This window comes from Rousettus aegyptiacus, unplaced genomic scaffold (genome assembly GCF_014176215.1).
Source record: "Rousettus aegyptiacus isolate mRouAeg1 unplaced genomic scaffold, mRouAeg1.p scaffold_m13_p_2, whole genome shotgun sequence".
NCBI lineage: Eukaryota > Metazoa > Chordata > Mammalia > Chiroptera > Pteropodidae > Rousettus > Rousettus aegyptiacus.
In genome coordinates, this window is record NW_023416295.1 from 154,809,709 (window position 1) to 154,837,487 (window position 27,779).

At 33.5% G+C, this 27,779-nt stretch overlaps 1 protein-coding gene across 2 annotated transcripts; it reads right to left on the reverse strand.

Moving 5' to 3' along the window:
* Positions 1-1,085: 1,085 nt before the first annotated feature.
* Positions 1,086-22,495, reverse strand: LOC107502073 (killer cell lectin-like receptor subfamily F member 2). Of its 2 annotated transcripts, XM_016128887.2 has the most exons (9): positions 22,306-22,495; positions 21,121-21,184; positions 17,824-17,918; positions 16,822-16,920; positions 15,756-15,887; positions 12,907-13,061; positions 12,011-12,123; positions 2,985-3,128; positions 1,086-1,289 (listed from the first exon to the last, which is right to left on the reverse strand). In XM_016128887.2, the coding sequence occupies exons 3-8, from the start codon at positions 17,882-17,884 to the stop codon at positions 2,996-2,998; spliced, it is 693 nt and encodes a 230-aa protein (XP_015984373.2). In that variant the 5' UTR covers positions 17,885-17,918; positions 21,121-21,184; positions 22,306-22,495; the 3' UTR covers positions 1,086-1,289; positions 2,985-2,995. The 2 variants fall into 2 exon arrangements, with proteins under 2 accessions (XP_015984373.2, XP_015984375.2); XM_016128889.2 differs by lacking the exon at positions 21,121-21,184.
* Between the last annotated feature and the right edge of the window lie 5,284 nt (positions 22,496-27,779).

The window sequence follows — 27,779 nt, forward strand, 5'->3', positions numbered from 1 at the left end:
TTAAACATTTACTGTTTAAGTTAACATTAGTGTTTCAAAGAGCATTGATAACTTGGTTTTAAATATTAGGGATCTTAAGAACTCTTATCTTCCATTATTTTTCTCTCTCCTTCAATTGTAACTTCTTTCCATTTTTTCCACATTCCTTAAATGTTCACATTTACAAAATAGTACATATACTAAATAAACATTGTTTTGTGTTTCTTGTGTTTAATTTTTTTAAGTGAGTTGAATGTTTTATATTTTGTTCCCTAAAACTATAATTTCTTCTGTTCACACATATGTATTTGAAGTAAATATATATATTTTTAATTCTGATATATCCTTTAAGTTTTACTCTTAGCAAATCTAAGGCCTTAAAGCAGGTTTCCCATTGGTGAATTTATATTTAATTAGCAAGCATTAATTTAGTAATTTCTCTACTCCAAATCTCAATGTAGGTTAAAATTCTAGGTTAAAAACAAAAATAAACAAATAGCAAACAAGAAAAATTTTATTTATTATCCCTTATAAGCCTAAAGTGATCTTTATTTTTTAAAAAATTAAGTGGTTTATTTCTCTATATACAGATTATGATTAAACTAGGGGATGAGATTCGCATAACTAGTTAAAGTTGTGCCGGGGAAATCATAGAACATGTTGCAAATACATACTCAACAACATAAAAGATACTTATTTATCTTCCATTATACATCATTGTTCCGAACAATGATGAGTGTAAGATAAACGTGTGACACGCCGAGAAATTTTAAAAGCAAGCCTTTATTGGGAGAGCGCTCCCGGGCGAGGTTCACTGGTCCCAAGGGGAGAGGGGGCCAGAGAAGTTGTGCCCTGGGATGGGAGGGTGTAGCTTTTATGGGGTTATGTGGGGGTAGGGTATAGAATGGGGAATGTTAATTGAATGTTAGTTGAGTATCCGGATTAGGGTGGTGGTGCCAGGGCTTTAGAGCGAGCCCTCATCAGTTGGACTTCGATGTTGGGCTGGAAGGTCTGGATTTCGATATCAAGATGGGAAGTCTCCAAGCAAGCATCTGGCTGGCCCTCCTCCCCTTACCCCCACTTCCCCCTGCCCTACCGCCAACCTAATAATGAGGATTTTTGACCTTACAGAGCTTACAGTGCATGAAAAAACACAATAAATTAAACAATGGCCAAAAAAGAAGGTACTAGATGTTAAGATTAGATAAGTACAGGGAGTTATGAAAATATATATAAAATCCATGTAATGTAGTCTGTAGTGAAGAATGGTCAAGGAAGTATTTTCCTTCAGATAACATTTAACTGGCCACCTGAAAATTAAGCAAGAGTTTAAAAGGTAAGAAAAGGAAAGAATAAAAAGTTTTAAATTGAAGCAAACGATGCATGATTAGATCAGAGGCCTGAGAAAGTATGATGCATTTGAGGAACCGAAAAAAGTTTAAAATGTCCGCTATGACACAAAGGGTGTGATAGGCACTGGAAAAAGTTTTAAGCAATGAAAAGCCACTGAAGAGAATAAGGTAACGGGTACTGTGGTCTAGTATGAGATTTAGAGAGTGACTACGTCATCATATGGAGAATGGACTTTGGCAGACAAAACTAGAAGCAGGCAAAAAGATTACCGCAGTAATCCAGGATTACACGGTAGGTATAAGATTTGTAGATGAATTCCAGAAATATTTAAGTAGTAAAATTGACAGAAATTAAATAAGTGTTTGAATATTGGGGTGAAAAAATGGAAGTCATGGTTAATTGCAAGGACTCTGGCTTGGATTAGTGTGGGCATGTTGCTATCATTCAATAAATTAATAAGTTTAATTTTTAACATATGAAGATTGAAGAGCCTTGAGGTATTCAAATAGAGATGCCCAATGAATGACTCACTGTAATAAGGCCTGGGCTAGAAATAAAGGTTTGGGAATTACCAGTAAATTGATGGCAATTGAAATTACAGCCCAGGACTGTGTATGATAGGGGACCTACACAAAACTCTGAGGAACATCAGGATTTAAGAGATCAGAAGAGGAAAGAAACATTGCAGAAATGACTGAGGAAGAATGGCTGGGGAAGTAGACAGAAGTTCAAGACAGCTTTGTGTTGTAGATGCTGAGGATATTCAGATTAGAGAATACTTCGAGAAGAAAGGATAGGTCAACAATGGAAGAATTTTCTGAGAGTTAAAGTGAAAGCTAAAAAGTTCTCATTGTATTTAGCCAGAAAAAAGTCATTGGTGACATGGTGAGAACACTTTAGTGAAATAGTATGAAAAGCAGAGGCCAAATTTTAGAACTTGAGGTAGAAAGAAGAAAAAGGGAACATCAACAGTTTTTAGGAAGTTTGACTTGTAAGGGGTGGGGAAAAAAATAGGCAGAAACTAGAAGCCACATGTGGTTGAGGGAAAGTTTTCTTGTTGCTCTAGCATGTTTAGTTGCTGTTTTAAAAGGAAGCATAAGGAGAGGTTAGAGAGGAGGTAGACAAGAAAAGAATTTCCCTGAAAAATTTAAAACGGATGCAATCCTGACTACAGACTTACAGATTTGATTTAGAAGAAAGAGGGATATTGGTTTTTTGTTTTTGTTTTTGTTTTTTGGCAATAGGAGGAAAAGAAAAAGTAGCAAGATGAAGATGAATATATAGACTCAATGTTAGAAAGTTCAGGAATATATCTAATATGGTCTCTTTAAAAACAAACAAACAAAAACACAAGCTCTTCTGATAATGGTGAATGACAGGTGCAGGGAGAAAATTATTGAGGAGACAAAAGGATAATTTCTGTCTGAGATAATCACTATCAAGAGTGGGAAATGTCTATGAAAATAAAGTGCGAGTGACCAAGTAGAGCTAAAGACTCAATGAGGGTGATTATTTGCATTTATAGTAACGCAAATCTATACTATTATCATCATTATCATCATCATTTGTTTGTTGTAGAAACAAAGTGTTTTTTGTATAAAAATACATAAATAAAGAGTATTTGTCAATGTTTTTTTTGATGGGAAAGATACCTGTGATCTATTTAAAGGCCATCATCTGAAGAAACCACATCTTGACAAATCCAGTAGTTGTCACTGTGACACTTTTCAGAAAAAACACCCTTCTTTGTTATCACAGCACAGGCATTATCTTCAACCCGGCCCATGACTTGAAACCTGTAAAGAAAAAGCAATATTGTCTTCATTCTGCTAAAAGAACAACGTGTATGTTGTGTGTTTTCTCTCTTCTTAGAAAAAACATACTACTCTCCAAACTGGAGACCTAAGATATTATAATATTCAGACATGGAATGCACATCAAATGACTTATTTAATGAAGAAATTACTCCAAATAGTTTTTTCACTAAAAATGACTATTCGTAAATAAAAATACTGCATGGGATAAAAATGTGAATGAGAAACACCGTTTTCCCAATACCTTATGATCATTTGAAAATAAAGATCTTAGAGGACTGCTATTTAACCCCTAAAAGTAATTGTATTTAGGAAGTGGGGCCTTTAGGATGTTCTTAAGTTATGAGGGTGGAAACCTCATGGGTGGGATTTGTTCGTTACAAAGAAGTTCCAGAGAGATCCCTAGCTCCTTTCACCATATGAAGATGTGGTGAGAAAGCTCCAAGTATGAACCAAGAAAAGGACCTTCATCTAAATGTGACTTTAGTAGCACCTTGATCTTGGAATTCCACTCACCAGAATTGTGAAAAATAAATTTCTGTTGTTTATAAGCTACCCGATCTGTGGCATTTTGTTATAGCAGTCCAAGCAGACTATTTTGCCATTTTAGGAGAAAAGTTCATTTTGTTGTTGTTGCTATTGTTTGTTTTTTAACAGGAGAAAAAAAAAACAATTTAATATATGTGCATAAGAGAATCATAAATGATGTTCAGAGAAATGATGAACCAGCCAGTGTTTTGTACTTTTCAGAGAAAGAATAAATCTGTGAAGAATTAACAGGACAAAAATTAAAATAAAATAAAATAAAATAAAATAAAATAGTGTTCATTAGCAAGGAATCTAAGTAAGGTTTGGGTATTAATTAGTGAGGAATCTAAACAAAGTTTGAGCTTAGGTAATAAATTAATAAAGAGATCACAAGATTTGTTTATAATTCTTTGGCTCTGAATTTCTTATCTCTAGTGATAAGGATATTTCCAGATATAGGGACCCTAGGGCATCTTTCATAGGGGAATTTCATCCCCTGCTTTCATGGGGACACACAGAGAAAGTGAGTGAGAGAGAGGTCGGAGTGTTCTCATATTAAAAGTTTCTTAAGCAATTTTAATTCAAAATAATTAATATGCCATTGTGAGATATTTTGGAGTGGCTTGCTCCTTGCCTTGCCACTGTGTTTATTGGGCTCATATTCTAACTTCTTATTTTTACAGAATAACGTTGAGATTTATCTCAGACTTTGAGAAAAGCACTCAATATTTTCATATAAGATACTGACTAGGACCATTTCAATATAAAGTTAAGTCATTAATATGTCTAAAGGTGCTACTAATTAGTTTTTTTAATTTTTCCTTTTCAATGAGCATTAGCATTCAATATCATTTTATATTAGTCTCAGGTATACAGCATAGAGGTTAGACATTTATACAGTTTATGAAGTGATCCCTCTGCTTAGTCTAGTACCCACCTGGCACTGTGCATGGTTATTACAAAATTATTGACTATATTCCCTATGCTGCACTTCACATCCCCATGACAATTTTGTAACTACCAATTTGCACTTAATTCCTCACCTTTTTCATCTAGTCCCCCAACCCTCCTCCCATCTGGCAATCAGTTTGTTCTCTGTATCTATGAGTCTGTTTTTGTTGTTTTTTCCTTTACTTTGCTCTTTAGATTCCACATATAAGTGAAATTGAAAAGTTATTTTGTTACCCCAGAAATTTCTGATTCAAGCTTTTTGAGTATCTGAAACAATCGAATGATACCAACTTTACAGCGTACAATAGTACATTTATCATTTTAAGATTTAGAAATATCAACGTATCCAAAACACACATAGTTTTAAAAAATATTAAACAATTTTCCATAGAATCAAATAGTTAAACTTTTCATCTTCCAGACCTAAATCCCAAATGTCACAACTTTCAAAAATCTTCTCTCACTATTCTTGTATAATGAGCCTCCTTGCTTGTACAAAAGATCTAAGAATGAACACTCTTTGGTACAGCTACACTTCACATGCTAAGGATGGTGACAGTAACACTGGACAGGATTAAAGCAAGGAGTAAGAGAGTGAGGAGCAGGAGAGAAAACTTCTCTCCCCTTTTAAATTTATTAAACTCATATAGGCATCTCAACAAAAGATTTTCTGTGTATATGTGTATATATAGGTATACCCAAATTCTTCATCCTTAACACAAAAGAGTGGAAACTTCCCCTTAATTCTGTTTTTACATAATATTTAAAGCAACTTTTCCTGTATTAGACAAATAAACCATAAGCCATCTAAAAAAATCAAAAAGTTCTCAATTTTAAGCAAGTTTGCACGTGGGTCAAAATAATGTAATTTAAAAATTATGTTTGTAAATTTCTATTAGAAATAATTATAGATAAAATTTTTAAATTAATTTAATGTGTATGGTGTACAATGAGTATGCCATGGGTAGGTATAGAGTGTAAATTATTTTAATGAAAAATATTGTAAATAGTCTTCAGGTAAGAACATTCATTTGTAGAATGACTTTCTATGCCAGGGCATTTTTTTACTACCCTTCAGCCAGCCTGGTGTACTTGATGTATCACTCTAAATCATCAACATTATTTTTTATCTCCTTCTTATCTCACATCTATTTTTTAAAATAATTAATTATTTATTTTAATGGTGACATTGATTAATGAAATCCAATAAGTTTCAGCTGTACACTTTAATAGTAAGGCATATATATATTTCTTTCTGTCACCACATATTTGACCCTCTTTACCCAGTCTACCTGCCCCCCCCCCCGGTAACCACTAGTCTATAGTTCATGTCCATGAGTCTCTGTTTTTTTCTACTGTTCATTTGTTGCTTTTAGGTTTATATCCCACATATAAGTGATATCATGTGATTTTCAACTTTTTCAGTCTGTCTTATTTCACTTAACATGATTATCTCAAGGTCGATCCATGTTGTCATAAATGACAGTGTTTCATTTCTTCTTATGGCTGAGTAATATTCCATTGTACGTATGTACCACAGCTTCTTTAACCAATCATCTATCATAGGACACTTTGGTTGCTTCATGTTTTGGCCACCGTGAATAATGCTGCTATGAACATTGGTGTACAAATATCTTTTTGGATATGAATTTTCAAGTCTTTGGGGTAAATACCCACTAGAGAGATTGCTGGATCATATGGTAGATCAATTCTGAGTTTTTGAGGAATCTCTATACTATTTTCCATAGTGGCTGTACCAATTTGAGTCCCACCAGCAGTGTATAAAGGTTCCTTTTTCTCTGCATCCTCCAACATTTGTTATTACTTGTCCTGTTTATAGTTAATCTAACAGGTATGAGGTGGGATCTCATTGTGGTTTTGATTTGCATTTCCCTAATAGCTAGTGACGTTGAGCATCTTTTCAAATATTTGTTAGCCATTTGTATGTCTTCTAGGGAGAAGTGTCTGCTCAGATCCTCTGCCCATTTTTGATTGGATCATTTGTTTTTCTATTATTGAGTTGTATGAGTTTTTTGTATATTTTGGATATTAGGCTCTTATTGGAGGCATTGTTTGCAAATATATTTTCCCATTTGAATGGTTGTCTTTTTACTTTGTTGATGATTTCTTTTGCTGAGCAGAAGCTTTTCAGTTTGATGTAGTCTCAATCATTTATTTTAGCTTTACTTCTCTTGTTTTTGAGGTCAAATTCATAAAATTCTCTTTATGTCCAAGATCCTTGAGTTTCATTCCTATGTTTTCTTCTATACATTTTATTGTTTCAGGTCTTATATTCAAGTCCTTAATCCATTTTGAGTTAATTTTGGTCTGCAGTGATAGACAATAGTCTAGCTTCATGCTTTTGCAGGTGGCTTTCCAGTTTTCCCAGCACTACTTATTGAAGAGCCTTTGCTTTCTCCACTGTATGGTTTTGGTTTCTTTGTCGAATATTATTTCCCCATATAAATATGAGTTTACTTCTGAACTCTCGATTCTGTTCCACTGGTCCATGTGTCTGTTTTACTGCCAATATCATACCGTTTTGTTTACTGTCGCATGGGGGTATAATTTGAAGTTGGGCAGAGTGATGCCTCCAGCCTTGTTTTTTTTTCCTCAGGATAACTGGCAATTTGGGGCCTTTTGTGCTTCCATACAAAACTGAGGATTTTTAAATTCTATCTCTTTAAAAAATGCCGATGAGATTTTTATGGGGATTGCATTAAATCTGTATAATGCTTTAGGTAATATGGTCATTTTAACTATGCTGATTCTTCCAATCCAAGAACATGAAGTACCTTTCCATTTCTTTGTATCTTCTTTGATTTCTTTTAATAGGGTCCTATAGTTTTCATTATATAGGTCCTTCACATGTTTCGTTAGACTTATTCCTAGGTATTTTATTCTTTTTATTGCAATTGCAAAAAGAACGATTTTTTCCATTCATTTTCTGACACTTCATTATTAGAATATAGGAACACTATGGATTTTTTAACATCGCTATTGTATCTAGAGACTTTACTGTATTTGCTTATTATTTCTAGTAGTGTTCTTGTGGAGTCTTTAGGGTTTTCTATATAATCATGTCATCTGCAAATAGTGATAGTTTGACTTCTTTGTTTTCTATTTGGATGCCTTTTATATCTTCCTTTCGTCTGATTACACTTGCTAAGATACCAATGTTATATTGAATAACAGTGCCAATAGTGGACAACCTTGCCTTGTTCCTAATCTTGGAAGGATTTAATTTTTCACCATTAAGTATAATGTTGGCTGAGGGTTTGTCAAAGATGGCCTTTATTATGTTAAGGTATATTTTCTCTATACCAATTTTGTTAAGTGTTTTGATCATAAATCAATGCTGTATCTTGTCAAAGGCTTTTTCTGCATCTATTGATATGATCATATGATTCTTATTTTTTAATTTGTTTATATGGTGTATCACATGAATCGATTTGCATATGTCGAATCATCTCTGCACCTTTAAGATGAAGCCCACTTGATCTTTTTGTTTTAATATGTTGTTTTAATTGTTTTAATATGTTGCTGTATTTGGTTCAATAGTATCTTATTTAGGATTTTTGCATCTGTGTTCATGAGAGATATTGATCTGTAGTTTTCTTTTTTAATGATATCCCTACCAGGTTTTCGTATCAGGATAATATTGGCCTCAGAAAATGAGTTGGGAAGTATTGCCTCCTCTTCGATTTTTTAGAAGATTTTGAAGAGAATAGGTATTAAATTTTTGAATGTTTGGTAGAATTCACTGGTGACACCATCTGGTCCTGAACTTTTACTTTTTGATAAGTTTTTGATGATTGTTTCAATTTCCATAGTGCTGATTGGTCTATTTAGATTTTCCAGTTCTTCTTGATTCAGTCTAGGAAGCTTGTATCTTTCTAAGTACTTGTCCAGCTCTTCTAGGTTAATAAATTTGGTGGTATATGCTTTTACACAGTAGTCTTGTATGATCCTTTGTATTTCTGCAGTGTATGTCGTAATTTCCCCTCTTTCATCCCTGATTTTGTTTATTTGTCTCCTTTCTCTTTTTTCTTTAGTGAGTCTAGCCAGGGGTTTGTCAATTTTATTAAGCTTCTCAAAGAATCAGCTTTTTGTTGCATTTCTTTTTTCTTTTTTCTTTTTGTTTTTAATTTTATTTATTTCTGCTCAAATTTTGGATTATTTCTTTCCCTCTGCTGACTTTAGGCTTCATTTGTTCTTCCTTTTCTAGATTTTTTAAGATGAAGCATTATTTGGGCTCATTCTTGTTTTTGGAGATAGGCCTGTAATGATATGAACTTTACTCTTATGACCACTTTTGCCATTTTGCCATGTTCCAAAAGTTTTGATATGTTGTACTACCATTATCATTAGTTTCTATGTATCTCTCGATCTCTTTTTTCATTTCTTCTCTGACCCAGTTATTCTTCAGTAGCATGTTGTTTAATCTCCATGCCTTTGTGGTTCTTCCTGCTTTCTTTTTGCAATTGATCTCTAGTTTCAAAGCATTATGATCAGAGAATATGGTTGGTATGATTTCAACCCTCTTGCACTTGTTGAGGTTATTTCTGTGTCCCAGTATGTGGTCAATCCTTGAGAATGTTCCATGTGCACTACAGAACAATGTGGAAGCAGTTCTTTGGGAATGGAAGGCTCTGTAATTTTCAGTTATATTCAACTGGTCTAATGTGTCATTTAAGAATGTTATTTTCTTATTGATTTTCTGTTTGGTTGATCTGTCATTTCAGACAGTGGGGTACTTAAGTCCCATTCTACAATAGTGTTTTGGTCTGTTTCTCCCTTGAGTTCTGTTGGTAATTGCTTTACATATGTCAGAGCTCCCTCATTGAGAGCATAGCTGTTAATAAGTGTTATTTGTTCTTGGTGCATGATTCCCTTAATTATTATAAAGTGCCCCTCAGCATCTTTCTTTACCTTTTTATTTTGAAGTCTCTTTTGTCTGATATTAGTACCACTACTCCTGCTTTTCTCTGAATGCCATTTGCTTGAAATATCATCTTCTACCCTTTCACTTTGAGTCTCTATTTGTCTTTGGAACTGAGATGTGTCTCCTGGAGGCAGCATATGGTTGGGTTTTGTTTTTTGATCTATTCTTCAACTCTGTGACTTTTTATTGGTGAGTTCAGTCCATTTACATTGAGGGTGATTATAAAAATGAGGTCTTATAGCTTTTTTATATTTTGCTTTCTGGTAGGTTGATATTTCTATTTCTTCCTTGTCCTTATGTTTCTATTTTCTTTATTTTGGTTGGCTTCTGTTGATTTTTCCACTGGTTCTTCTTGTTTTATGTTATATATTACAGTTCTGAATCTTTGCATGTGGTTACCATTATAAATATGTAAAGGATAGTTTTATATATATACAGTCTTCCTTTTCTTCTGCACATGCCTTATCTCCTTTGTGAATTTGGATCTTCGAATCCTCCCCTTTTCAGTCATTGTTTTCTCAGTTTGTCCCTATGTATGCTGAACAGCCATTACTACCTTGCTATAACAATTTTGTTCTTATTGTTTAAGCTTATAATGTCCTGTTCTTAGTAAAGGTTGCACTCCTCTTTTTCTATTTGCCTGATAGCCACCTTACTCCTAATTATGGTTTTTTCTTCTCATTTTGATCTAGACGAGCTGACCCCTTTCAGTATTTCTTGTAGTGCAGGCATTGTAGTGGAGAATTCCCTCAAATTTTGTATGTCTGGAAAGGTCTTAATTTCTTCTTCATATCTAAAGAAGAGCTTAACTGGATACATTATTCTGGGCTGGTAGTTCCTTTCACTTAATAGTTTAAATATTTGATTCCATTCCTTTCTGGCTTGTAAGATTTGTGCTGAGAAGTCTGATGATAATCTAATGAGTTTTCTTTTATAAGTTACTATTTTCTTCTCCCTGGCTGCCCTGAGAATTCTGTCTTTGTCATTGATTTTTGATAATTTTAATACAGTGTATCTTGGTGAAGGCCTTTTTGGGTTGAGATAACTGGGTGTTCTGTTGATTTCTTGAACTCCAAGCTCCTGCTCATTCCTTAGATTGGAGAAATTCTCGTCCACTATTTGTCTGAAAATGCTCTCTAGTTCCTGCTCCTTTTCCTCACCTTTGAGAAGGCCCATTATTCTTATGTTTCCTCTCCTGATGGTATCAGTTAGTTCTTGTATTTCTCTTTCATTATATTTCATTCTTCGGTTTCTTTCTTCTTTCTTCTGATTTATTTCTAGATTTTTTTCTTCGATATCACTGATCCTTTCCTCCATTTGGTCAACTCTATTTGCCAAACTTGCTATTTCATTTTTAAACTTGCAGTGTGTTCTTCATCTCCAGAATTTCTCTTTGGTTCTTTTTGAGGATTCCAATCTCCTTGCTCTGCTCATCGAGTTGTTTTATCAATTCCTGAAATTGTTGATATGATTTGTTTTTTATCTCATTGAGTTTTTTTCAGAAATATCATCCTAAATTCTCTGTCATTTAAGTCACATGTTTCTATGTCTGTAAGCTTAGTTCTGGAGATTTTTCTCTTTCTTTCTGAGATGCCTTGTCACCTTGGTTGTTCGTGGTGTTTAATGGACTATTTCCCCACCTGGGCATTAATGGAAGTGTATTCTACTGTGGTAGCTCTTATGCACAGATCCCATGTTCAGACATGCTGGTGTGCAGTTTGGGTGTTTTTGTTGAGTTTTAGATGTTCAGCTTATTATTGTTTCAAGGGGAGAGATCTGGGCACATCTCTCACTGTGCCATGTTTCTCCAAAAAATTCTCACTCTTTTTGAATGCCACCACAAAGACCACAATTTTCAAGAAGTTTAATTAACTTTTGATGGTCTCTGAAACCTTGACACTGTGAATAGAAGATTTCACCCTGAATCCTTGGCTATTCTGCCTATTTGGGGGGGAGGGGATTAGCACATAATTCCCAAAGATTTAGCTCTCTCTACCTATAGAATTCAAGCAGAAATGAATGAAATACATAAAAATAGATATAGATATTGTTTATTAGAGTAAAAGAGTCAGATGGCAATTTGTTGCATTATTTGTAACTTACATCTTAGTATTTCTTTATAATCGAAGTCCTTCTACTAATCAAAATAAAGTTTATTCTGTAAATGTTCAAGAAATATTTTAAAAGATTTTAAAATAAATAATTTTGTATTTATACTTCTAGCATTATAGGTAAACGAAAAGAAAGCCCAAATTTAAAAGTAAATGAGTTTAGAAGCTTTCACTTCTCTAAGGAAAATTTTCTATCCACACAGTAATACCAGATCAAAGTCTTCAATTTACAGGAACAAATTGGCCACCTAGTTTTGAGAAGCCCCCAGTTGTAACTAGCTGCTGAGCTCTTATATTTTCCCAATGGTACTCAGATACCAAACACTCACAACTGTGGATTTAATGGGGTGCCATCCAACCAGGTCCATGTCTTTTGTGGATGTGTAATGTTTAAAGCAATCCAAAAGTAGATTCCATCTTGTATATTATTTTGTATGAAATCCTGTGAAAGGGGATCAAAAGGAAATTAACTGAGTTATACTTATTAAAATAGCCTCTTCTGACTTTTTTTCTAGATTTTAAAAGGTTTTGAGATCTATCTTTCTAATCAGGAAAATCTTCAGAAGACTGAAGAGGTTTTCTATATATTTAGGCAAAGAAATAAATATAGAAAGGTATTCAAAATACATGACTCCTGCATACATTATGTAAAGGCATGTTCTGCTTAATGGAACTCATGAGGATGGTGATATAAACAGCAACTGGTGAAAGACTGCAAACAAGTTGTGAAGCAAAAACTAGGAAATAAGTCTTCTGAAAGGAACAACTATACATGGATTGCTTTGTCTACCAATGTGCAGTCTTGAAGAAAACTGGTTTCTATGGTGAAATTACACTCAAATGAAACTGAAGAGGCCCTGTCTTTCCTTCCAAGATACTACTTATATTGCCAGATATTGGTAATGCTTTTGATGAGTATCTCAAATAACTCCAAACAGGTAATGTGGAAGGATGACATGAATATCTCAGCTTTGAAATAGGCAAGTTTATACAACCTGTCAAGTTCTGAAGATTCCTCTTACAGAAATGGGGAAATACTGTCTGTGTCATAAGATTATAGTGAACAATAAATTATGTAATATTTGTAACACGCCTATTACAGTGCCTGCCATATGACAGGAATTCAATAAATGGAAATAATTATTAGTATTATTCTTTGATTATAAAATGTACTTATTTTTCCAAGTTTTGAAAGGGCTAATTTTCATAGCAAATTAGCTCTTACCAGTTCAGCCTTGTCTTGGATCATCAAGAGATGTGATTTCATTATTGAACAGAATTTTTGGGTGTCAATCCATGATTTAAAAATTTTAAAAAATTTGTAACATTTCCTTTTCTCTTGTACCCAATCATTAGGGCATAAGTTTAGTCTAGGGTTTGCTGAAATGGAAAAAATGGAAGAAATACAAATGAGAAAAAGGTTTGAATATCAAAAATAATTTTGCTTTAATTTTATAAACTGTTTCCTTAAAAATAAATATTTTTGCCCCACTTTTAAGAAATGAATTCCCCTTCCACTTAGGAATAGTCTTTAGAAGAGGTGAATGCAAGAAATAATAATAATAATTATTTATTAAAAATTACCTACACCAAATAATTTCCTGAATTTGTTATGCACATGAATATATGAAATGTTTTTTCTTATAAATAATCTATGAGATTCATAAAATGATAAACTCCATGTTCCTCACTTTGTAAATAAACATACTAAAATTAAGGATAAGTAAAGTATAAACTGAGAAACTAAAGTATAAGTTAAGTGACTTACTCAAGGTCATAATAAGTGGTAGGGCATAGGAAAATTTAAAGTAAACAGAGATTCGAAGAGCATTCAGGAAAAAACTGTACTGGAAAAATAAAATGTCATTTTCAGAGTCCCTTTTAGATTCAGAAACATGTATTTTATAACACAGTCTATCAGTAACTTTGTAAAACAATTGTTCAACATGACCCCAGTATCTAAATGCCTCAATAACCACCAGACTTATTTTCATAAAAAGAAAAACTTGAAGTATGTATTCAAATAAACCTGTAATAAAAAATGGGTACACACATGTTTCAAATGAACTAATTTTTTAAATATTTTAAGCTAAATAGCAAGTATATAAGTATTGATTGCATTCTACTTAAGTTTTTGTGTATCTTAAATATTGCATATTATTTTTTAAATGTCCATAAATTTGTATACAAACTTGTCTTATCTGCTAATATTAAATGAAATGAATGTAAAAATATAAACTACAAAATGCTCTATATGAGAGTTAGTTATTACCATTAGAGTCTATGGGCACTCTCAGAGAGAGAATATGATGAATCTCATCATTTGGGTGAAAATATCACATAATAAGTTTCTGTTTTGAATCAGCAAAGTATTCTGATTCTTTACAACTCTCTTCTCAGGGCATTATATTTTGTAAGTAATAACAACAAAGTGGTCATTGAAATAGTGTATTAATAAACTAGGTAGAGATCTACAGAACATTAGTAAGTTTAAAACACCCTTCTTTGTTAGACATACTGATCTGCAAATGCCTTACAATTCAATCTGTTGACATTATAATTTTTAAAGAATGATCTAATACACCTTATTGTAACAAAAAATAATAATTATAAAAACAGCAATCACTATCGTATAGAAGTGTTACCAAATAGATAAAAATAGATACTACAAAATGCTAGTATGATGTCCTTTGGTAGTAAAGTAAAAGATAATCATATCAACTAAACAACTGTAGGCAAATACACCTCACAGTTTTCCACCAAATCATCTCCAACTCTAAAGAACAAGGTACTTGTTCCTTAAGTTCCTACACACAGTTTCCTGAAAAATTGATTTTATCTTAAATTTTCATGCAGTTATTACATTCTAATCCTTAATGTACTTGTGAATTTGGTTTAGTATGCTACTATCTGGATTACTTTTCATCAAATAAAATAAATATTCCAGATATATGACTCCACTGCTATCAAATAATTATTATCATGTCATCCTTAACTTACACATCACCTCCTGTCCACACCTTACTTTAGAGGTATAATGCCTCATGCAAGGGCTACTCTAAAGCTCTGTTAAGAAAGATTTTATCAGTTTAAACCACATGTGGTAGTGTCATTTGACTCTATCTTTACTATCGCTTACACTGATCATGAGATTCTTAAAACAGGGACTTTTTCTTAAATTCTTTGCCATCTTATCAGCAAACCAAGTATTTCGTATACGCCTAATAAGTACATGAAGTCAAATAAATAAATTAAGAAATTGAAAAATGAAAAGAGATAGCCAGTGATGTTGTTTGTTACCTAGCAAGGGAATTACAACACTTAAAGCAGTGGCAAGTTCGTTGTTCCAGACTGGTATGTGAGAAGAGTTTTAGCACCAGTAAGATGAGCAAGTTGAGAGTAAGTAAGTATCTTCTAAGCAATGAACCTGAACAGATTAATAAGAAGCAGAATCGAAGGTAAAGAAATGAAAATAAGAAAATCATCTTCAAAATACTGAAGGGGGTCTAAATACACCAGCCCAAGATATTCCCTTTTGGTACAACGGTTATTTTAAGCTGGAGACATCTAAGATTCAGCAGATGCTCCTCTAAGCTCGCCTTACTTGACTAAAAACAGAAACTTTCTGAGAAATGAAGCTGCTATAAATTTCCTCTTTTGTGTGGTTTATTTCCCTGGAAAAAAGACTCATCATAAATACCTTTTCTGGGCAAATTTTATGGCCATGAAGAGGGAAAGACTTCAGCACCTGCATAAACAGACACTATAACAAATTTTCTTTCTTGTTTTTCTCCTAAAAAAAATAACTTGTCTTTTTAAATTAAGCATGTTTTCCTACAGAAGTAATTTATTCAACCTCCCTTTTCCCTACTAAGTTAAGTGTATAAGTCTTTAACTGTGACCATTTTGAGCTAGCTACTTCTTTTGTTAGCTCTCTAGTGCATACAAGTAAATGTTTTTCTCCTGTTAATTGTGCTTTTGTCAGTTTAATTCACAGACCTCCAGGTACTAAACTTAAGGATATAGAGAAAAAGGTTTTTCTCCCCTGCAATATAATGAAATAAAACCACTTACTTACGAAGTTTGTATTTCCCAGCTGTTTCCTGGGAGGAATATTCATACAATCGCAATCTTTGGTTCCATTCTCACTACCAAGCATCTTCGTACTTTTGTTATCACGGAAAGAATGTAGTCTTAGGTGACACACTGAGAAAGAAGGAAAAGTAGTAACACTAATTAGATTTCTCCAAATATAAGACTGTACCTTTTAAGTATCCATTAAAATGAAACTGCAATGTACAACCTGCTGGTTGAAAGGAAGTCTATTTACAGCATTCCAACCCTCTAATTTGACAAAGGATGAAAAAACTTATAGACAGGAGATTTCCACTTACAAAAAGTAGAAACAAACAATAAAAACAAATTATTTAAATAAATTTCAAATATATTTAAATTTGCATCTGTTTAATATGATAGGTTAGAATTCTGTGTGATCTTGAACTAATTACGAAGACTCAGTTTTTTCATATATAAAATGGTGAAACATTTAACAAACTTAGAGTTGTAAGGCTAAAATAACGTGTATAAAATGTTTATACAAACTTCTAACATAAAGGTCATAACAAATAGAAACAATGACAAACGTAGTTATCTATGCCTATTATTGAAGTAGAGCTCATTTTAGAAATAGATCTTAAATTTAACTGAGACTTAAATTTTCAAGCAGCTCATAAATTTTGTCTAAACTTCAAAATATCAAGTCACTTGTAAAGTCAAAAAATTTTATTTAAAGGGACAATCAGCTTTTTATAAAACTAAGTGCTTTCACCAAAATACGAAACTTCAGTTGATAGAATTGTGACTGCCAAGCCCATGCCATTTACCAATTAATTAAAATTATAAACAAAATAGAGTTTGTAAATTAATGAGTTTATTGCATTTTCTCTATTGGGAAAAGCTACTAAGTATTAATGAAATCATTAACTGTGTTATTTAATGCCAATGTAATTAAAATAATGATGAAAGAGAATATCAGGCAAATGTGAAAAATGATTCTTAAAAAAGTGAAAGAAATAAAAGTAAACTCCAAAAGAAATATGTTAATCTCCATAGTTGAAAATACATCCTTCGATCTACTCACCCCAAATCGTTAGTCCTATCACTGAGGCAACGAGTATAACCAGTGCAATGCTGGCCAGTTTCAGAGCAGTCAGATGCCACTTTGGACATTCAGGGTAATCTGTAATGATTAATTTTTCTTTCTGAAACATTTCAATAATTAAAATGCCCTTGAAAATGTGTCATAGGAATGTAAATTCTGAGGATAAACATTGTCGTAGGTTGGAGAAGAAATCTGCCATCTCTGTTTAAATTACCTTGACATGAACACATATTTAATTATCGTTAATGAATCAGATTTATCAATTCTAAATAAAAGATCAATATGCTTTATTTCCTATTTATTTAAACATTTTTCTTATGTTAACACTTCTATTCCAAAACAATCAAATGGGAAGAGATTAATTGATTAACTGGCTAGTCAAAACATTTCCATAAAAATTTGTCATTTGCCTTTATTTACATTTTGACTGAATTATACAGATAATATTCATGGGATTGAAGACAGGAAGGTAACATATAAGTGGTGTCAAAATAGTGATATAATAGTAAAAATAACTGTCTAGTGGAAAAACATAAGGAAGATCAGATATTCTAGCTATCTTCCCAAATGTCGTTTGAAATAAAAATTGTATATTTATATCAATTCACTAAACAAAACTCAGATGCTATCTTTATAATTATATACTTTGCTTCAATAAAACAAGCATTATAACACCTTCACAATTTTCATCCCAGGTCATATAAAATCTGATCCATTACACTCTATCATATAGTATTTATAAACATAACTTTATGCTAGGAACTAGGCTGGATGCGAGCGAGGGTTACAGAGATAGGAAACCACACAATCTGGTGGAGAGACATTTATGTAAACATATTATTTCAAAATAAGATAACAAATTTCTTGAAAAATAGACTCTAGTTTACATTCTTAGAAGTTCTCATTAAAACCTGGGATTAAAAAACCCACGAAAATCCTATCTATATAATTTTGGTCTAATGAAGAGTTATGGATTCCTACCTTTGTGTGTCCACTTGTGCTGGCAATGATGGGGATGTTTTGGTGGCTTCTGCATCATCATCAGTCTCTCTGGGTTTTGCACTGAACCAAACACCCTATAAACAGAATAATCCATCTCTGAATTAGATGGAAAGAGAGACATTACCAGATAAAAAGCTGAGTCACTGTGTAAGAACTGTGGCACTATTTATATGTTCATGAGAGAATTGACCTGTGGTTTTACTTTTTTAAAATGTCTTTATCTGCTTTCAGTGTTATAGTAATGCTGGCTTCATAGAATGAGTTACATTGTGTGAGTTTGGTAATTTGTGTATTTCCAGGAATTTGTTCATTTTATCTATTGAATCTCTGGATATAAAGTTATCTGTGGTATTCCTATGTTATCTTTTTAATGCCATAAATTCTCTTACTTTTGATATTGGTAATTTCTCTCTTTTCTCTTTTTGTTAGCCTGACTAGAGCTTGATAAATTTTATTGACATTTTCAAAGGACAGCTTTTGGTTTCCTTGATTTTCTCTGTTGTCTTCCTATTTTTAACTTCACTGATTTCTGCTCTCTAACATGTATTATTTATTTCCTTCTGTTTCTCATAGGTTTAAATTGCTTTCTTTTCTCTAGTTTTCTGAGGAAATTTACTTTCATTTACTGATTTCAGATTTTTTTTCTAATTTATTTAATGACATAAATTTTCCTCTAAGCACTGCCTCAGTGCATCTCATAAAACTTTATAATTTGTATTTTCACTTTAATTAGTTTAAAATATTTAACATTTTCTTTTAAGACTGCTTCTTTGACCCATGGATTATATATAAGTATATCATTTAAGTTCCAAATATTTAGAGATTTTCCAGCAATCTTTCTGTTATTGATATCTAGTTTAACTGTACTTCATTCTGGGAACACTATGTGTGCTTTAAATTTGTTAACATGCATTTTATAGCCCAGAATATGGTCTATCCTGGTGAATTTTGTATATGACCTTGAGAAGAATGTGCATTCTTCTATTATTGGTTGGAGTATTTTATAAAATGCCAATTGATCAAGAGGCACTTCATTTTATACTTAATGTCTCATATTTCAAAAAAAATAGAAAGTTCACTATCAGGGAAAAAATTTTGGAAAAATTATTTTTAGAGTATAATCCATGTTCCTGAACTTTTTATTTTCCTAGTAGTGCTGAAAAAATTAAAATTTAAATAAAAACAAAGTTAAGTTCATTAAAGTAATTTTGGAAGACCACTGTGATGATACCTGAGGAGAATGTGTTCGATGCAGCTCTATAGTATATAGCACGTGTGTGATAACTCAGATGTTTTAAAATCCTCTAATCATAGCTTTACTTTTAAACAAATCAGGTGCTTTCCATTCATTTCTGCTCATTATTTGTGCAATGTTCCCTGAAGCTCTTTTGTACATATAGGAATTTCAGCTTGTTAAGAATATTCTTCAGTGACTCAGCCGATCATGTGAAGGGTGTTTTGTTTGGGAGTTTTGTTTTGCTTGTTTGTTTGTTTGTATGTATGTTTTGCAAGGTCCAAAGATTGTGATTGCCACCAAACATCTGAAGCATACAGTTATTCTTTTCCACAATAAAAAGTTAATTATGTCAAAGAAGAAGAAAATGGAAACGTGAAAATAAAAATAAGGTAAAATCACTTTAAAATAATCTAGAGAAATGCTTTTTCATTTATCACACAAACCATCAAATGTTTACCCCTTTGGGTTAACATATAGACGCATAATAATGGTGTTTTTGCATATTAGACAGTTATTTCTATCTTTGAAATCTATTTTTGAAGAAAAACCAAAGAAATTACAGAAGGAAAGACTGTGGAATAAGAGAAATTAAACATGTCTTTTCTAAAATAAAGAAGACTGAGAAAGAAAAGATTGAGGAGACATATTTGGAAAAACAGTAATCTCATAAACTTACTAAAAACATCTGCTGCCTATTTTTCTTTGATGAATACAAATTTACATCACACAAAAAGAATGATTGTTTTTAATTATTAGCTTACAGTGAGGAAAGATAAGATGAGACATAAATAGATGTACTTCTTTTTACTTTATTAAAAATGTTTATTCAAATGTTGACATATTTTGATACATTTCAGCAATTTGTAGTTTTAAGGGGGAAAAAAACTACATCTATAAGTCTCAGGTCAGAACGAGCAATTGAACTTCTTTTTTTTCCTGAGCGAACAATTACAAATTATCTCAGTTGTGTTCTCCGATCATTAGTACATCTTCTGCATGATAATTATGTGGTCATTTTTGAAACAATACTAATTCTGAATGAGACAATCAATTTCTGGGGTATCTGAGAAAGGAAAAGCTAGTCAGAGATTAAGTACAATTTCTGTGAAAAGGAAAGATAACATCTTCTGTAACCTAATTTTATTTCTACCTGATGATCAGAGAAAAGCAGAGCTTAGCCACAAGGTATACAAGATTTAGTCACTGCAACTGACCATATATTGTAAAAATTTCCTATGTGTGTGTGTGTGTGTGTGTTGATAAAAAGTTAACATGATTGAAAATAAACCATCGTGCCTCATAATTACATGCAAGAACAAAAGAGGAAAAATAAAACTTTAAGATTTCCACATAGGAAAATATAGTTTTCATTCAAACAAATAACTATAATATTTAATCAGTGTCTATCATGTGCCAGGCATTAATCTTGAGCACTAAAACTACAAGATGAAAAAAACTGAGCTCTCATTTTAAAATAATTAGCATATTAAATTGACGGAGAGATAGGCTAAAACTAAACACCTCCCAAAATGAAAGTGCCTTAGTGGTGGCATGAGTTGAACATGACTGGAACATGAAGGAGTATTCCTAAATCTGATGTAGGGAATCAGGAAGAGATTATAGAGGAAATGCTATGGCAGAAACAAATTGTTTAAAGAATTCACCAAATTAAAAATAAGTTAGCAAATCATTTTCAATGTAAATAATATTAAAATATAAAGTTCGTAAGAATAAATATGAAAATAAAAATGAGTGTGCCAGAACTAAAAAGGGAAAATAATAAAAGTTTAATGCTGTGGTAGGCAGAATAATGTCCCCTTTTCCCCCATTGTGTCCACACCTTAATTCCTGGAACCTGTGAATATATTCTCTTCTGCTGCGAAAGGGATTTTTCGGATGTGATTAAAGTTAAGGGCCTTGAGATAAGAGATTATCATAGATCAACTGGGTGGGCCTAGTCTAATCATTTGAGTTCTTAACAGTAGGCGAGGATAACAGAAGAGATGGAATATGAAAAGAATTCAAAGAATTCAACCCACCTTTTCTGGTATTGAAGATGGAGAAAGGGAACAGTAAACTCAGTAATGCAGCAACTTCTAAAAGCTGGAAATGGGGACATGGTTCCATAGTGTGGTGGTTAGCACATCTGCTTTACATGCAGAAGGTCCTGGGTTCGCATCCCAGGGAAGCCACGGTCCATGGTCTCTGGCCATGCCACCCTGAACAAGCCTGATGTCTGATCTCAAAATCTACGGAGGGTTGGACCTGGTTAATAGTTGGATGAAAGAACACCTAGGAAGACCAGGTGTTATAGGCACAAATAATAAATGAAAATAAAAGCTGGAAGTGGCCTTCAACTCATAGAATGTAAGAAAAGAGAGACCTAGTCACCACATAGGAGATCCCAGACTCAGTCCTCCCACAAAAATCAACAATTAGCTCTCTACTAACAAAAAACACTAACAAAAAACAGTTCTCTGGGAGAGATTTAGAGTTCACTTAAGAAACTTTAGTAACACTGTAGGTGAAAATAACAAGAGAATGACTCCATAAAAAGGAAAGGAAGAACAATTCTTTTAAATTGCATCATCCTATTCTCCAGGCCAGCATTACTCAGCACCAAGAGGGAACTCCTGGCTAGAAAGAGTTCCCCTTGCTGGGAAACAAAGAGTGGAGTGAGCGACCTCCTTTGGTTTCACCTCAGCAAAGACTGACCAGCTGAAGCTGTTCAGATGGCTAGGAACAAGGAAGAAAAGGGGGTGTGGGAGGGTGCGTGCTACTAGTTTCAGCCACACAACAGAAGTTACTGTAGTTCCCAGCAATCTTCTCTGCAGAGAATTCCAGCAGCTTTCACCACTGAATGGAACAAAGGTCAGTTCAGCCACTGCGGACCCACTAATTTTCATCACACAGGTATTCATGCTCACACAGTGGAGTTTTCCAAGTGCTTCCCAGCTCTGTCTCCTTGTTCCCTTTTCTCCTCTCTCACCCTGCTGGAGCTCAGGACCCAAACAGGATTCAGACTGACACAAGAAGCCAGCCCAGGCCTCTGTGGCTGCCTGAGAGCAAAACACCAGCCCAGACCTCTAGGGCTGTCTCCCACCAATGTGAGTACACTTGGAACTAACCCCTCCAGCTCTGCACATGAACACTACTAGTGCAACTCCCATCAGTGGCTCCCATAGATGTGGCAAGATCCGACAGCCATGTAAATGCATACTCACAGCAAAGCTGTTTGTGGGCCCCGATCTGACTCTGGCTCCTGTCACTGTCCTGCACCACAGAGCTCAACGGCAGCTAACCCCTCCAGATGTGTGCCTGCATTGCTTCAGCCTAAATTTCAACACCAGCCTTCACTGCTGTGCACTGAGGTGAGACCCGATAGTGCATGCCAAGGCATCAGCAACTGCCAGGACACTCCCACCACTATGTACGTGTCTGCAACTGGTCCCTGTCACTGCACAGGCACCTGCAGATGGTCCCTGCAGCCAAGTGTGTGTACACCGCTGGCTATTGTCACAGTTGCTGCTCGCCCTGGTTCCTATCTACTAGACCTGGAGATGCTGTTGAGGACCCCCACAGCACTCACCAAGGACTACGTAGTTGTCAGTGTCATGCACCTCAGTAGGCTAATGAGATGTTCTACCAAACATTTAAAGAAGAATTGATACCAATTCTTCTCAAACTATTCCAAAAAATTGAAGAAGGAATACTCCAAACTCATTTTATGAGGCCAGAATTATCTTGATATCGAAACCATATAAGGACACTACAAGAAAAGAAAACTACAAGCCAATATTTCCGGTGAATATAGATGTAAAATCAGAAAATATGTTTGCAACATTCACAGTGGACAATAGACTAGCAGCCAAATATGTTAAAAAAAAAAAAAAAAACACCAATAAGAAATAGGGTATAGACTACCCACAAGCAAAAATGGGGGAAAAAATTTGAAAAGGTTTTCGCAATGAGAGGTTATCCAAATAACTAGTACATATGAAAAGGTGATCATTCTCAGTCATAATCAGAAAAAAAATGTGAACTTCAATTACCAAGAAATATAAATATATAGCCTTTAAGTTGACAAAATTTAGCACGCTCTGACATTATAAAATATCAGAGATTGTGAAGCAATAACAACAATAATCTAGCATGGGTAGAAATGTACAATCATTTAAAACAATAGTTTCATATTATCTAACAAAATAGAAAATATACATTCCCAAGGAGTAAGAAATTCTACTCTTAGGTCTTGTCCCTAGAGAAACTAGTGAAGGACTCACGATTATATTCACTAAGATATATGTAAAGAATGTTCATTGTAGATATTTTCATTAAAACCCCAAACAACAGGAAATACCTCAATTGTTCATTTAATGAAAATTAATTTAATTACTATTATAGTAATTAAAATTAAAAATTTATGTAGCTACATAGCGAAATTGAATCTCATAAACACAATATTGCGTGAAAGTCATTATATATACACATATTCTGAATTTTATTATAATTTCCCTGACTTGTTTTTCTTGCACATTTTTATATTTTGACTGCATATTATTCAAAAACTTGTTTTTAACTTTATAAATTTAACTATATTTTCAGAACACTGGTAAATGTGGGAGGAGGCACAGTTAATGCAAAGGCATAGATTGGAAAAAATAAAGAATATACCTAATCATGTGTAATTATTTTAGCAATTTCCAAGTCTAATTTTATTTTTTTAAATAGGTCATCTTAATATGTATTGGAAGTCCTCAATGTATGAGTTTAATGAGTATTGGAAAAAGGCCACTGATATAAATTGACCTAAAAGAAGGACCAATATTTCATAATAGGTGGTGGGGAAAGGGAATTAAGTAAGCTTTACTACAAAAAAAAAATAAAGCAAAACATTTTTGAAAATAAATCTATCACATACTTTAAAAACTTAAGCTACAATTGTGTGTTTTGCAGTAATTCTTGGAGTGAGAAAAGAATCAAGAGTTGAGATTTCTGGAAAGCCATTACTTTTCAACAAAATTTTATAATAGAAAAAAGTACAATTTTACTTTGTGTTTGGTTTTTGTAAACTGATCATAGAACATGTCATTTAAAAAAATAATACTTTCCATATTTTAGTTTTACTGAATGTTCATAATACTTCATTTTTCAATTCGTTCTCTCCTATTGTATCTATCAATCTCCTTAGTATACCTATTGATTTCCTACACTTACATCATTAACTTGTGCAACTTGGATGTTCTCCCCTTTTTCAGCGATTTTGCTTGTGTTTTAAAACAAATCTATCACTTTCATGGCTCTCATAAAACCCTAAATATTTTGAAAACAATTTTAATTTGCATAGTACATTATATTTGCACTATATTATCAGGTTTTAGCATCTGATAGCTGATGAAAGACAATTTGCAATGTCTTTGATATCATGACAGAGATAGAGGCAAGAGAAGGTGAGGGGGAGCCAATTTTGTGTCAGTTCACCAGTGAATAATTTTGCTTCTATTACTATTAAAATTTATTGTTTTCTTACACAACCACATAACGGCAGTGATTCTGTGAATGGAACTTTGAAGAATGATACATAATATGTTTAAGCTATAGATGCTTTAACACAATTCTTAAATGTTCTCATGCTTTAATGTGATATAATCAAGAAGAAAATCACTATTTCCACTTGATACGCAACTTAAAAATGTTACATGATTTGTTCAAAGTCACAGAAATATTGAATAATATAGCCAAGGGTTGTATGCAAATCTGTTCTTATCAAAGTCCTATTTAATGTATTATGCTGCCTCCCAGTGGTACAAATTTATATTCACGGTTACCTATAAATAAACAGTTACATTATTTCCCTTTCTTGAGGATTTAGGAATATTGAAGATCTATTTACTTATTCATAGTTAAGGAATTTTTTTCCCACATACCAGGGGTGCTCTTTTTCAATATTTGCATCTTTCTGAATTTATATGATTTTATGCTTTGGATATGCAAGGAAGAAACAGTTATATAAAAAGTTAACATGTACAGAGTATTTTATCCCAGGTATTGTACTATGTGTTAGGTCCAGGAGGTCCCTATCCCTACCTCCATAGTGTGAGAACTAGACTCCTCCCTTACCTTTGTGTGAAACGGGATCTTTTGTCAGGGTTGGCAATGCTACATGCTCGCCTCCCATTTCACTGGACTTTTCCTCCCTTCCTCACCAATTTACCTGCCTGCAATATTCCCACCAAAAAAGTTTGCCTCAAGACCCATATGAGTTTCAGGTCCCCTCATGTTCGGGGTTGACACCTATTCAGCTCAGCCTAGTTGTCACTCTGCTACAATAAACTTTGCTTAACCGTTTTTGGACTTTTGTGTTCCTCCTTCGGGGAACCTAACACTATGTTACCCTAAAAGTTACAGAGCTATTATTATTATTACTTTAGTAGTAAAATAAATGAATCTCATAGAGTCCGTGTAACTTGCTAATATTACATAACAGTGACCAAGCCAAGGTTCATACTTGTTCATCTTCAAAGCCCATCCTTGTAATCATCAGTTACACTTCTTACTATAGCTTTTCCCTAATTAGAATTTTTTTTGCTGAGGCTCCATCCTTTCACTGTCTGTTTTCTGCTTCTCCAATACAATCTCTTCTGACCGACCATAAGTGCAGATATTTTGACGTCAATCCCTAAGTAATAATACCTTGTCCAGGTGCTAATTTGTGTAAGCATAACAAACGAGCAAATCTAATTAATGCCTATGGTCTATAAATGTACCACTTTTTCACAGGAAGTAACCAAGAGCAGCAGTCCTCCACCTTTTTAGCACCAGGGACCAGTGCTCCTATGAGAATCTAATGCCTGATGATCTGAGGTGGAGCTGAGACGGTGATGCTACCGCTAGGGAGCAGCTGCAAATACAGATGAAGCTTGGCTCGCTGGCTGCTTACGTCCTGCTATGTGGCCTGGTTCCTAACAGGCCACGGATTGGTATTTATCTACAGCCTGTGGGTTGGGGACCCCTGACCAAGAGCTTGTTCTGAAATATTTATTGATTTAAATCTCTTCTCCTGACAAAAAAATTGATAGTCAAACGTTCTTCTTTAAATGTTTTAATGTCCAAATCCCAACCACATTTCAGAGAATATTCGATATAGTAGTCATTAATCACATGTGACTAATTAAATTTTAATTAATTATAATTAAATAAAATGAAAAATCTAGCCGCATTTCAAGTGCTCAATAGCCACACAGGGCTAAAAGCTACAATGGGAGGCACTGACATCATTGCCAATAGTTGATTCAATAGTGCTGGTCTAGAATAAAAACAGTTTTCTTCCAGATGTCAAATAAGAGGAGTTTGAGCTAATTTGCCTGGAACTCGATACATTTTAAGGCAAAAAATAATGTAATTATTATAAACAAGAGCCCTCTTCAGTGTGTGTGGCTGTAAAGGTGTAGGCATTCATAATCCAGGCAAAGCAAGACTGGATATGATAATGGCGTTTAAAGAGAACCTGAAAATAGGGGAGCAATGCCAGAAGTCTATTCGGTTTTTAATATTTTACTGAGATCAAGTAGATACCTTTAAAATAAGTAGCAGCACATGTATAAAAATGAAAGAGACTTCCAATGTCAGGTGATTTTTCCCCCCTAACGTCATGTCAAAATATCATGCAATACATATGATTTGAAGAAAGACCAGAATGGTACCATAAATTAAATTTCAAAATGAATATGTCAGAATATGGAAGAAATTTCTACAACCATAGGAACTGATGGGATAGAATTAATCAAATTCCTTAAAGACCAGTAGGAGAACAAGAGAACTGGGAAGGAGCTAAAATGTAGCCTTTGAGCACACTTTCATCTCTAGAGCCAGAATACAGAATTCAGCAAAAAGTCCCTTTGTATTACTTTTGATTTGGAGCACCAGCATTCTTAGAGTTCTGGCAACAGCAGTAACACAAGGATTGGGCCACTGTGCCTGGCTTGCCTCCTCTAAACTGAAAGCACACTTCGTGGTCTACTGGCCTCAAATAGACCTACGGAGAGGAATAGCAGCATTTGGTGTAACTGTCGAGTACTAGAAATTATAAGATCACTGTGTGATCGAACTGCTCTCCGTTTCTATGATAGAAATAGGTATTCTGAAAATTGCCAACTCTTTAATGAAGAGATCTGAAAACTGAGGGCAACCTTTTCAGATTTAATGATATCTTGTTTCATAGTAGGATTGATCTCCATTCAAAGATGAGGAAACAGAAAGATATGTATTTTATGAACATATCTCTTTGTGTAGAAGAAAAATAATGTTATATGTTGAAAGAGAAGAAATATATTACTCTGAAAAATGTTTACTCCAATTAACTTTCCAAATTTGAAAATATATTAAACAGGAAGTGTTCAAAACAGTTGAAATAAGGGGAATAGACAGCAAATTTTTCAAAAATAATTCTGAAAAGGGTAACAAAGTAGATTCAGTATTCTCATCAGATTTTAAACGTTTCAAAACTTAAACACCTTTTCCAGTGTGAATTTGACATAAGAAATAGATAAATGAAACAAATATGTAATCTACAAATACAAATATACGCTTTCATGTAAAAGTATTAAATATGTTTTAAAGATAGCAAAATAAATAAATGGAAAAGAAACACATTACTTAATAAATGGGTTGAGTCAAATAGGTGACAATTTTATTTTAA